The following is a 13,728-nucleotide window of genomic DNA, read 5'->3' as shown; positions in this document are numbered from 1 at the left end:
TCAATTAAGTCTCAAATACAAATATTCCCATTTCTTCTTAATAGAGGACTCAATTTGCAACGCAGAAAGTGTTCTGATTTATTAAATGTGTAAATTTAAACAGCCGTTTCTATGTTGGGGTCATATATGACCCCTCCGGTTCCAAAGGGTTAGTGCCACTCTCATATCTATTTATTTGCATAACTCTACAGATGGCTAAGAAAAAACAATCACAATATCGATCTTTGAAACGCAGAAGGTGAGTTCGGATGCATACGAATGTCCAAGAGGGCCTGACCTGCACCACCTGCTACGCTCATGAGTTTATTTGCATTTCACTGATGACTGCCACTTTCTAGGAATACTTAATCAAAAATCATAACCACACGATCTCAGGATACAATTCAACAAAGGGAGGCCAAGTGAACGAGCTTCATCAAGCAAACTATATGCATTCCAACAGATGATACCAACAACACATCCCAACTCCCAAGGAGCAATTGCCGTGGGAACTATGATGCTGCCGAAGTCATAAAATCAAATCCCAAACCACCAACGTCCGAAGTGGGTCGGACAAAATCATCGAAGTTAACACGATGATGGTGGGTTGTAAAATTGAGTGCGGTTGCAATCGCTGGACCAGATTCAGTCCGACCGAAGACCGTCGTTGTGGTGGCACGTGGCTCTCGCGCGCCGATTCGTCCCTTGGGGGCAACTTAGACTATCTTTGCCTCGAAATTCGAACGCACCACCAGCAGCAGCAGTAGCGGAAGCAACACCAGACAACGAGTAGCATGTTGGGGTGTTGTGTAGGTCTGCGCTTGGGGAGGGAGACCCAGACCGAGACAAGGATAAGGCAAAAACTTTGATAATCCCAAACGCGCTGAGAGCATAGAATAGCGATAAAAAGCGGCGGCGCGACGATGACGACGGATGAGTGCCGAGTGGCAGTGAACACCGTGGGGGAATGTTTTACATAACAAATCTAACGTGGCTGGCAACAACGACATTAGAGCACTGCTAGAGCAAAAGTTCAGCACACCCATGACCATCCTCGGAATGGTTATAGTGATCTTCTTTTTTTTGGTGCTGGGCGACCATTACCAGAACGTTATAAATAAGTAACGATTTTGCAGATATCTCGCTTCGAAGTTGTCCGCTTTGATAGCAGTTGAATGCGAAGCAGACCTTTTCTTTGGGGAAAAGTTCGATGTTTATTGTAAATTGAATTTGTTCGGTATGCGACACCTTTCAACGAGTTGGGAATTGGAAAATGTTACATTCAAAGATTTTAAGTTATGGAAAAGTTCATTATTGTTCATTATGTATTGCATGTCATGACTTCATCTCATAGGTCTCGTTGTCGGCATCAATTGTTGAAGCGTATTTCGTCATGAGGTCCTGAGATATTCCAAACAGAACAAATAGTTGCTTTGGATTGTAATATAATGGGGCTATATTTCAGTGAAGAAGGAAAACGAATACCTTCATCTTCTGAATTTACGACTCAAGCAAGTAACACCCACACACAACTCATCAGAATGAGCATTATTAAGCAATTTTCCTAGGAAGTCTCCTTGACCCCAATCGGCAAACGGGGGGTGCTCTTGGTAAATTATTGTCTCCCTGTCGCCAAGGAGTAGTAAAATCCTACGCTAAACTGAAAGTGACTGGTCGCCATCAACCTGCCTCGCTGCTGATGCAGGCCATGAAACTTTATTGACACATTATCGGACAGTTTTTCCTGTCAGGCACATTGCCGGTGGTGGTGCTGGTGGGGTCCAACTACAAGGGGAGGGGCGATCACTTTCTCTACTTTGAAAACACATTACAATTATCCAACTCGCCATTCAGCTCAGAACGAAGGACCATCCTTCTCGGCTTCATTGGAGTCGGTCAATGCGGCCGCGGTGGAGGTTAGCATCAGGCACGCAATATTTACACAGTCATTTCGGAAACGGGGCAGACCTTCAATCATCGGAAGAAGAACATCGAACCAGTAAACAATAGGTTGATTGTGGTGGTGGGAAAACCCCTTTTTTATCTTTTCTTGGAGATGGGTGTTCGCAGCGGTTGGTTTCACCTTTTGGGTCATAGTCGGGGTAGTATTGAAATTTTAAAAATCCAAAGGTCCAAGCATGGCTGATTTATGCCTCATTTACAATTTCAAGAGCGCGAATTTCAAAAAATTACAAAACAATGCTCCTAGTCTTGATTAATGATTATATGAATCTTCCTACAAGTGAACCTTCTTTGTTTTAGCCGCATTCCCCATCAGTCCGAGCTTTGCTGCTTCACGTTTCAGGTGGTAGTTCCGTCGCCTGGCATTGGGCCACCTAGCATCGGATGAGCAGTATCAATTCACGGATTTAATCGAATGTTGAATGAAATTATTATTTTTGAACAGAAAGAAAAATCCTGAGATTCTCCAGAACTCTGAGAAGTACTCCATATAGTACTGAGATAAATTCCCGCAGACTGCTGCGAGAGAAATTCCCCCAGAATTTTTAAAGAGACTTCTTAAGAATTCTGAAAGGAATTCCCCTAGAATTATGAGAGATTTCTTCAGAATGCTGAAAATACAAAATCCTAAGCGACATTCTCTAGAAAAGAAAGCTATACTTTTCCGGTATCTTGGTAGGAATTCTCTCTGAATTTTATTAAGGATTTTCCTAGAATTCTGAGAGGTTATCCCATATCTATGAGACGGATTGTCTCAGAGTCTCGAGAGGAATTCTTCCAGAATCCTGTGATAGAATGTCTCAGAATCCAAAGATAAGATTTCCCTTTCTTAAAATTTTCCAGAATCCTAAGAGGGATTATCCCAGAATCCTAAGATGAATTCTCCCAGAATCCTGAGGGGAATTCCAAGAGCGATTCTTACACATTCTTGAGATAAATTTATTTAGAATACCGAGAGAGATTCTCACAAAAAAAGATGTTCGGATTCCTAGGATAACTTCCCAAGAAACTTAAATGAAATGACCCTGAATCCTGAAAAGGGTAGCTTAGAACCCTAAGAAAGATTACCACTCCAGAATCCTGAGAAAGATTGCCTCAAAGTACTGGGCGGGATTGCCAAAGAAACCTGAGATATACTCTCACAGAATTCTGGGAGATAGGAACCCAGAATCTTGAGAAGAATTCCTCCAGAATCCTTTTAAGTATTCTCTCAGAATGCCCAAAATATCCTGGGTGGAATCCATTAGAATGCTGAGAATAATTCTGCCAGAATCCCGAAAAGCAGAATTCTAAGAGTGATTTCCCAGCATCATAAGAGGGGTAATTCCAGATTCTTGAGAGAAATTTATCTAGAAAACTAAGAGAGACTTTTCCGAAAATCTGATAGAGTAAAGTGGGGCAAAAGTTCGAGTGGGGCAAGAGTTTCTTTTGAAGTTTTTGAGCACAACTTAAATTATTTCTTTCGGGTGTCAAAGTTGTTCGAAGCCTTTTTGAATAAGAGACTTTCACTCCAAAAATTATGAAAATTGGTCAATATTTCGAAAAGTTATGACAAAATATTGGTTTTTGATCAAAAAATTGTAATAGGCGATGGTCCTTCCAACGCATGGATTGAAATTGTAATGAAATCGAATTCGGTCTTTTATTTTGGGGCGTAACTAGGTATATTTTGAAGATGCTTTAGCATGTATAACTTTTTGCAAAAACGATTTGGAAATCATATTTTACACACACTGGGGCAAAAGTTCGAATTGTGGGGCAAGAGTTCGAGTTATGTGGCAGCTTTAGGTAAAAACCTAAAATTCTGCAAAATGTACATATAATCTCTAAAAATGATGGAATTAGTGAGAAAATTCGATCGAAGTTTAAAAAAAAAGTTGTTTTATCTGAATTTGGCGGAAAACTACTAATTCTTGGTTTGGTAAATTTAACCTTGATTTGAGTAAAAGCCAGATCGTATTTTAAAGTGTATTCCAGTTCCAACATCAAATATTAATGGGTTTCGAGTACTCCTATTTCCAAAGTGTCAAAATAGTGTGCTACGGTCAGCGAAATTCCACAAACACCAGATTCGAACTTTTGCCCCAATGGTGGGGCAAGAGTTCGAATAAAACGCACACATACAAAAAGTGTTGTAACTCAAAATTGAAAAGACATTTGGTGTAGCTTTGTTCAGCAAAATTTTAGCTCATGGATGGTAGAATCACCACACGGTATTCGTTTATTTTCATATCCTTCGATTTTTTGGAAAAACATGAATTTTCAACTAAGGTCGAACTTTTGCCCCACCTTACTCTAAGGGTTATCCCTGGAAGGGATTACGAAAACTTCTAGAATCGACTTCCCCAGCATCCGGAGAAGGATGCTCTGGAATTCTGAGAAGTATTCTCACATAAAACAGTCAATTACCGCAAATTCTTGAAAGATATTCCCCTAGAATCTTTGAAAGGGCTTCCCCAAACTTCTGAAAGAGATTGTCCCAGAATTTTGAGAGTGATTCCTTTAGGATTTAGAATTTAGAATACTTCAAACTATTACAACAGAATCTCAAGAAAATTTTCCCACAATCTTGTCAGGGATTTATCATGATTACTAAGAGGCAGTGCTAAAAATTTCATTTCATTCTATCTAAATTCAACCACCTATAGCTCATTTTAGAAGCTGAACCAAAGAATATGGTATATGAAAAACTTGTGTGGCTAGACCAGTTCTGCATGAAAATCACGGAAAACCCGCTATTTTCCAAATATTTAATGTCACGGAATACCTACGAAAAACGCCAATGATATTTACGGTGAATATCAATTAGCACTTTTTAAAATCTTGCTGCAGAACTGATCTAGCCACACAAGTTTTTCATATACCATATTCTTAGGTTCAGCTTCTTAAATGAGCTGTATGTGGTTGAATTAAGATATGATGAAATTAAATTTTCAGCACTGCCTTTTGGTAATTAGGAAAAATCCCTGACAAGATAAAGAGAAAATTTTCTTGAGATTCTGTTGTAATAGTTTAAAGTATTCTATATTCTAAATCCTAAAGGAATCACTCTCAAAGTTCTGGGATAATCCCTTTCAGAAGTTTGGGGGAGCCCTTTCAAAGATTCTAGGGAAATCTGGGGTAATTGTCTGTTTTATGGGAGAATACATCTCAGAATTCCAGTGGTTATATTTAGATATGACGAAATGAATTTTTCAGCACTGCCAAAAGGGATTCTCCCAGAAACCTGAAAGGGATTTCTGGGAGCAACTGTTCCAGAACACAGAAAACAGAATTCTACTGGGATTCTCGTAGAATGCTGAAAAGGATTTCTTCCTAACCCTAAGAGGAATCACAAAATCTATGTGAGGGATTCTCCAAAATCCTAATTTCTCTAGAGTATTGTCCAGAATCTCGTGAGAGATTCTTTAATAAATAATAATTCTGAAAGCAATTGCCCTCGAATCTTGAAAAATATAGCCTCAGAATCCTAAGGATTTCTCCAGAACCATGAGACAAGTTCCCCAGAATCTTTTGAGAAATTTCCCCAGAATCCTGATGGGGATTACCCCAGAAAGCCGAATTTTTAGAGAATCTGGAGAAGAGTTCCCGCAGAATACTTAGTGATATTCCCCCAGTGAGAGGATCTTGCGCAGAATCCTGAGAAGAATTCTAGTGATCCTGTGTGGGATTTCCCCAGAATTTTGAGAGGAAATTCGTCTCAATTCTGTGAATGCTAAGTGTGATTCAACAAGACGTCTGAGAGGAGTTTTTTATGCTGAGATATATTTCCTCAGAATTCTGAGCGGGATCCTAAGTGAGGGTCTTCCAGAATCCTTGGAGGAATCAGCCCAGATCATCCAGAAATTTCTTAGAATCCTGAAAGGGATTTTAACCTTGGTAGGGAACCCTGGTAGGCAGTGTTGGTAAAATCACACTCAAAGCACACTCATGAACCGCTCCTGCGTGAGCTAACTCGCGCGCGATTCTGAATCATTTTCTCACGAGGGAGATTTTCGTGCAAAATCTCGCTCTCACGAGTCAAGCACCGAAATCTCGTTCGCTTGTAAAACGTATCCAAATCATTTTGAGCGGCATTCAATGATATTGTACGCTAGATTTGCTTTTGTTCTATCATATAATTCTAAAAACTACGATGTAAATAATAAGAACAACAAGAAATAAAGCAATGAGTGAAATCGCGAATCAAATCATGCATGATTTTTTCGGCGGTGAGTTTGGCGAGTCAAGAATCGCGCGTGAAACAATTCAACCATGAGATTTGAGAATTTGAGTTTTTACCAACACTGCTGGTAGGGAATACCCCAAAATCGGGAAATGAATTCCCTTAGAATCTAAAGATTCTCTAGAATTCTGATAAGTAATCCCATATAATACTGTTGAGAAAAAATCCTCCGGAATTTTTTAAGGGACTCTTCCATAATTCTGAGGATTCCTCTAAAATTCTGTGAGAGATTCCTCCAAAATGCTGAAAATTATCACACCAGCATCCTGAGGGACCTTATCCCAGAAAAGAGAGAAAAACTGTTTCAATTGGAATTTTCTCTGAATTAAGGATATTAAGGATTTCCCTAGAATTCTGGGAGAGATTACTCCAGTTTTCTGACATGGATTCTCTCAGAATCTTTAGAGGAATTCTTCGAGAATCCTGAGGGATTTCCTCAGATTCCCGAGATGGGTTCTCCCGGAATCCTGTAATGGATTCCCTCAGAATACTGAGAGAAGTTTTTCCTCTGGATACTCCCAGAATGCTTAGATGGATATCCCCAAAACTCCTTGACAGATTCTTCCAGAATCCTGAGAGGGATTTTAAACGACACGGACACGTTTGGTACTTCCAGTGAACTATTCGCTCTTTGAAGGAAGCATGACACTAGACAACGGACTAGCATGCAACGCCCAGTGGCACAGCCGAAAACTTTTCCTGACAGCTGTGGCGGGAATCGAACCCGCGCTCCTAGCACGATGCGACTAAATGCTTGGTGACACTAGCCGCATGACCACGAAGCCACACAGTTCTCCTGCAATATTGAAAGACATCCCATTAGAATCTCCAGAGATTGCCCCCTAGCCCTGCGAGGGATCCTAAGAGGGGATCTTCCACATTATTAAGAAACATTCATCTAGAATTTTGAGAGGGATTCTCATAAAAAAAAATGTTCGGAACAACCCATTCGGAATCATTCTAAAAAAAAAAGAAATTTCATATTTTTGAATCGAAAGATAATTCGAATGTAAAAATCGATTCGGTCGATTCCGTGGGGCTTCAACATCGATTCAAAAAATCGATTAATCGGAGCAAAAACATCGATGTTGCGAACATCTATTCAAAATTGCCCAACGCTACTGCCTCCGTTCCAAATGTTCTAACAATAATATCCATGTCATCCGCAAAGCACACAAATTGGCCGGATTTCGTGAAGATCGTACCCCGGCTGTTGAGCCCGGCTCGTCGCATAACACCCTCCAGGGCGATGTTGAATAGTAGGCAGGAAAGTCCATCACCTTGTCGCAGTCCCCGTCGAGATTCGTATGAACTGGATAGTTCACCCAAAATCCTTACGCTGTTTTGCACACCGACCATCGTTGCTCTTATTATTCTGGTAAGCTTCCGGGAAAGCTGTTCTCGTCCATGATTTTCCACAGCTCTGTGCGGTCGATTCTATCGTATGCCGCCCTGAAGTCGATGAACAGGTGGGGACCAGATATTCACGGCATTTCTAGAAGATTTGGCATACGGTGAAGATCTGGTCCGTTGTCGACCGACTATCGATGAAACCGGCTTGATAACTTCCCACGAACTCATTCGTTTTAGGTGACAGACGACGGAAGATGACCTGGGATAGCACTTTGTAGGCAGCATTCAAAATAGTGATCGCCCTGAAGTTCTCACATTCCAAATGGTCGCCTTTCTTGTGAATGGGGCAGATTGACCCTTCCTTCCACTCCTCCGGTAGCGGTTCGGTTTCCCAGATCCTGACTATCAGCCGATGCAGACAGGGGGCCAACTTTTCTGGGCCCATCTTGATAAGTTCAGCTGCGATACCATCCCTACCAGCTGCTTTGTTGGTTTTGAGCTAATGAATGGCATCCTTAACTTCCCTCAGCATGGGAGTTGGTTCATTTCCGTCCTCCGCTGCACTGGCGTCGTCGGTTCTTCCGTTGCCGTGGGCTCCCGTGCCTACACGTTCTCCACACCGCTCCAGGTGCTGATCGAAGTGTTGTTTCCACCTTTCGATCACTTCGCAGCTCACGTCCGTCCGCCAAGAGGCCTCCCCGTCCTTATCCCTGCACATTTCGGCTCGTGGCACGAAGCCGTTACGAGATGCGTTGAGCTTCTGGTAGAACTTCCGTGTTTCTTAGAAACGGCATTCCGCTCTTCCAGGCGGCACTTTTTCTCCCGAAAGAGACAGCCCAAGTAACAATTTTAATTTTATCAAAGTTTTTTAGCGATCCAAAAATCCTAAACATAAAACCATTGATGCCGACTTGAAAATGCTCTCGAGTTCTTGTATGCCTCAATAAGCCCACGTTCTGACCAGTTGGCCCAGTCTTATTAGGGTCTACAGGACTTCGTATGCAAACCGGCTTAGGATTTCGGATTGTATCATAGTTTTATCAATCTTCTAAATAAAACCATCTTCTGACTTGTCAAATAATTGTTTTGATTATTTTTCACTCTCAATGTTCGATCGTCAGAATAAATTATGCTTGGTTGTTTATCCAGCCATCAATTGGAAAGATGCCGATCTGGAATTCAGATTTGTTTTCCTATTTAATACGTGTCAGGAGACATGCCACGGAAAATTTGTGGTGAATGTGACTGTGATAATGACAAAAACTAAGTGCGCCACACAAACTATGCATAATTTGGAAGTTAAATGCATTTAATTTACTCGGTGGAATTGGGTGCAAAAAAGTTTTTTTCAACACAGCAGTGTTTGAAAGACATTATGGAATTTTTCTGACAAAATAAAATGATGGAAACGAGTTGTATGATTTAATTTGATCTTAAGCTGTACGTGAAATCATAAAACTGAGTAATAATTTTTCTGTATTTACATAAATTATCCCGGCTAGGTGACATAGTTTTCTGATAAAACTCTGCGTTCCTGATGATTCCTCCAATAGGGCTAACCCTCCTGAGGTAGTCATAACTGAGCACATGATAGAACTAGCGGTTTTATCACAGCATTTTTTGGTTTATGTTACGGCCACGAAATCTTTTGTTGGTTTTATGCATTGCCTCACATTTTTGTGTATTTGTTTACAAAAAAAAATCTCTCCGACAACAACCGCAAATGCAAGTTTTATTGAAATGGTATATAATAAGTGATAAAACCAATTCATGTCTACTTGCAAGTCTTTAACTGAAGATGTTTATAGCAGAAGTTATATGATAGTTTTGTGGAACGCCAAAGGTTCAAAGTAAAAAACTACCACATAAAACTAATTTAGAACAACTAGCTTTTTGACATGCTCGTATAAAACCAGGATAAAACATAAATAATCCTTCAAGGCATGCTGATTGTTACTTGGGAGGTCTGCTGTTTCCGCTTCTGTTTGTAACGTTCCACGTTCTGCCGTGTCCCTTGTTGCAGCATTACCGCCCTCGCGCTGCGTTCTTCTCCTCCAAAACCGTTCTGCACTCTTCATCGGACCATTCGTTTCGTCAATTCCGTTCCACGTACCCGATGGTGCTCTCGGCTGCATTGTTGATGGCGACTTCCACTGAACCCCAGCAGTCCTCTAGAGGGGCCTCATCGAACTCGCCCTCGTCTGGCGACGCTGCCTCGAGATTCTGCGCATATTCTGAGGCGACTTCAGGTTGCTTCAGTCGTTCAAGGTAGTACCGTGGCAGATGCCGGTACCGTACACTGTTGATAACGGAAAGTTTTGGGCACAGTTTGACCATCACCAGATAGTGGTCGGAGTCGATGTTGGCTCCACGATAGGTCCTGACGTCGATAATGTCGGAGAAGTGCCGTCCATCAATCAGAACGTGGTCGATTTGCGATTCCGTTTGTTGTGGTGATCTCCAGGTGTAACGATACGGGAGGCTGTGCTGGAAGAAGGTGCTACGAATGGCCATGTTCTTGGAGGCGGCGAAATCGATGAGGCGCAGACCATTTTCGTTCGTCATCTGGTGGGCGCTGAACTTTCCAATCGTCGGTCTGAATTCCTCCTCCTGGCCTACCTATGTAAGCGTTTAGATCTCCTATGATGATCTTGACGTCGGGCAGCGGTACTCGCGTTCGAGCTGCACTTAAAATACGTCCTTGTCATTAGCAGTGCTTCCGGAGTGAGGGATGTGCACGTTTATTATGCTGATGTTGAAGAATCGATCCTTGTTCCTCAACCTGCACTGCACACCAACCGATCACACGCCTCTGCATGTCACTCATCACCTTAGAAGCTGTTCCCAGCTCACGTGTGTTGCCGCAACTCTGGTAGATGGTATGATTACCTCTAAACGTTCGCACCATAGATCCTGCCCAACTGTCCAACAAATCTCCTGCAGCGCTACGAACCTGCGGTCCTTCAGTATATCGGCGAGTAGGGGGTGCTCCCGATGAAGTTGAGTGATCTGCAGTTCCACGTACCGAGCTTGCAATTGCAAGTCACTCTTCGTTGCTGTGGTCGACGCCTTTGGTATGTATCGGTTCGCATTATTCTCTTGTTGATTTTTCGGTGCTTGTCTTTTTTACTGCTGACTCGCAGGGCCACCAACCCACTAACCCATGGAACTGGGCTTACCTTCCCGGAAGCTACGAGTTCTGCATTGACATTTCATCCAACCATAGTGCTAAATAGCTAGGCTCAAGTGCCAGTCTTCGCCAATGTAAAAAAAAACTTTAGTGAAAGACAATGAAGTTAAATGGAATACAAGATACCATTTTTATAACGCCAACGTCTGCGACCTGATCCGCACATTTCCGGTTTAATAAGAAAAATGAAACAATAGAATTCACAAAACCATTATTTCATCAGTAGCTTATACCTGACCGTGTGACGACAATTTCCCAGGAATCCGTCGCCAAGGAAAATTGATAAATATCTCCTGTCTGTCTCATCAGCCATTCGCTGCCACAGACAGTTTTCTCGCGCGCGCTGGCAAAAGCATAAACCATTGAAATTCCTACCAGCCAGCGCAGCCAGCGTTTCAGCTTTGGTCAATTGCCTTTCTATCGAATTTCACGCCATGTTGTCTCGCCGTCGCCGCCATCACAGCCGCCAGTCTTTGTCGTTGTTAGCATACCACGTTTAGCAGCCAGCTTTCCATCCATGCTCCTCCTCCTCCTCATCCTGTCAATTTTCGCAATTTTTCCCAAACGTGCCCTTGGGCTCGCTGCTGCTGTCGTCGTCTCCCTGTCGTTGCCGATTTTTTTTTTCTTAAGGACATTATATGACGAAGCCATACCTCAAATTTTCAAGAGCACGAGCTGAATGAACCAAACCACGGATTGCGCTGAAAAGTTGATCGATTGGTCACACCCCGGTGGTGACCAATCGATCAACTTTTCAGCGCAATCCGTCGTTTGGTTCATTCAGCTCGTGCTCTTGAAAATTTGAGGTGTGGCTTCGTCATATATTCACCTTAAAGTCTTGAAGCGCACATCCGGGAGCTTCTTCAAGGTGAATGGCTATATAGAGGGAAGACGAGATGTACCTATTCAGATTCCGTTTTGGCTTTCTGCAAATCGACTATTTTTAACTTACCTTGGCTTTCCTTGAATTGGATTTTGTAGTTAAATTGGAACGAAACTAGCTCTTCGAAATTAAACTTCTTCGGCACTTTTGTATTTTTCTTTCTCGATAAGTAAATCACTAAAATCGGATTAAGCTCAACCGACCTGTTACTCAAGAAAAAGCCCTGTTTTACAGCCCAATCATCCACGCTTAATTAAGTTTGTATACAGAAATAGGAAAGGCATACAATCATTTTTATAAACCACTGATTCATGACTTCTTCTTAAAATCAACTTCATCTAGATTGACAATTACATTTACATTTCCTCTATCGACTCAAAAGTTTTTGTTTAAGTCATAGTAATTTTATACAAAGTATGTGTCCGGCTGTTTCCCTAGTTTAGTTCCTTCGAAATATACGCTTTAGAGATATCTTCACCAGCACCATAGATTGTATAAGCCATCTAATGGGAAACAAATCAAAACGGCAAACCAACCGACGGAAAATGAATAATGGCATTTTCTTTAGAAAAGTCGCAGTTCTTTCCATTCTTTACACTCAACCTTGATAATGGAACATGTGCAGTAGAAAATGTGAACGTTGATAACTGCTATGAGGATAAAAATGTAAAAATAAGCAGATATCAGCATAGCCCATTTCGTGAATGTTGAAAAACTTAACTGGTGTGAAGATTGTAGTGCAATATTTTCGATAAGCCTACAGTGTATCCGTACAGCAATTTTTTGGTCAAAATAATTTTTCATTCAAATGTTCATAACTTTTTTACACGTCAATAAAAAACGCTGAAATTTTGACCAATCATAAATCATATATTAAAGCTCCATTGGTCAAATTTTGAGCGAGATCGAATAAGTTTTACAACTTTAAGAAAAACTTTAAAAACTTTTTAAAAACTTTTTAAAACATTGTAACCCAATATGTACTCGATGAAACTGTTTCAATTTTTTTCTGTTACAGCTGATACCTTAGGCTTTCATATGCAGCTACTTTTGAAGTTTTATATTCACTACAACAAATATGAAAAATGTGCCTATGTAGTTGACGATGTTTAAAAAATTACCATATTTTACACATATTATCTGCCAAACGTTTTCCACCAATAAAAGTGCATTAACTGAACGAAAAATACACAGGACCTACTCTTCATATGTACTTCAGTAGGTCCTATATAAAAATACGAACCGTGTGTTGTGCGTATTTCATTTATTCTTTTATGCTTGAGTTAAAGAAAAAGTCAGATAAGTTACAAAAACCCTAATTAATCCACCTAGCGGTGATGGTGCCTTTCTCGTGCTTTAAAATATCCTTTCAATAAAACTCAAGCGACATGTTGACGACATTGACATAAATACAAAATGAAAACTGCTTGCTAAATCTACTCAATGTGGATACATTTTATATTAGCATAACATCCAATATTCAGAAAACAAAATTCAAACCATACAAGTGTCATGAAGCCGCAAAATTTTGAAACGTCATTTTAGATTTTCCGGTCATCATTTTATGACTCCGGATATCTACCCCAACTAAACTAACCGCCATCTTGAACATTGAGACACCATCTTGGATGTCCTGGTATTCATTTTTGGACCTAAAATTACATAAAATAGTTGCCGTATTGAATTTTGGCATGTCGTTTATGATTTTCTGGTTACCAGTTTTGGACGAAGACCGGCATTCTTCCCTATTCAAACTATAGTCATATTGCAGACCTTGTGAAATAGCGGACAGCTTGGGTTTTCTGATTACAAATTTTGAATTCTGAACATATTTCCATACAAAATATGCCCATAATGCAAGAATTAAAAATCCTATAAAATAGGCACTTACTTGAATGACATAATTAAATTAATTAATTATCGATTTTTGCGGCTTAACCAGCCGAATGGAAGTTTTACTTTATTCCAAAAGCTAGACTTTACATATACTGGCGTGAGTGAGAAATGGACAAATTGAGGTGAAATTTGCGAAAAAGTTACTCGTCCTCTCGGTGAGACTCGAACTCACGACTCCTACTTACTTGAATACTGGGCCCTTATCTTGGATTTTGGACCGCTATCTTGGATACTCTGGTG

At 40.9% G+C, this 13,728-nt stretch overlaps 2 protein-coding genes across 5 annotated transcripts in view; both read right to left on the bottom strand.

Moving 5' to 3' along the window:
• The window catches only part of LOC115254164 (soluble guanylate cyclase 88E), a 538,233-nt gene that overhangs the window by 416,150 nt on the left and 108,355 nt on the right, over positions 1-13,728 (bottom strand). The gene's annotated exons all lie outside the window — the stretch shown is intronic.
• LOC134290236 (uncharacterized) overlaps positions 1,835-13,728 on the bottom strand; it is a 39,092-nt gene continuing 27,198 nt past the window's right edge. The window contains exon 2 of the mRNA XM_062857309.1: positions 1,835-1,947. Within this exon, the coding sequence (XP_062713293.1) occupies positions 1,835-1,947 (113 nt within the window). The remainder of the gene's footprint in view (positions 1,948-13,728) is intronic.

This window comes from Aedes albopictus, chromosome 3, assembly GCF_035046485.1.
Source record: "Aedes albopictus strain Foshan chromosome 3, AalbF5, whole genome shotgun sequence".
In the NCBI taxonomy this organism is placed as follows: domain Eukaryota; kingdom Metazoa; phylum Arthropoda; class Insecta; order Diptera; family Culicidae; genus Aedes; species Aedes albopictus.
This window is presented reverse-complemented; position numbering and strand designations above follow the sequence as displayed.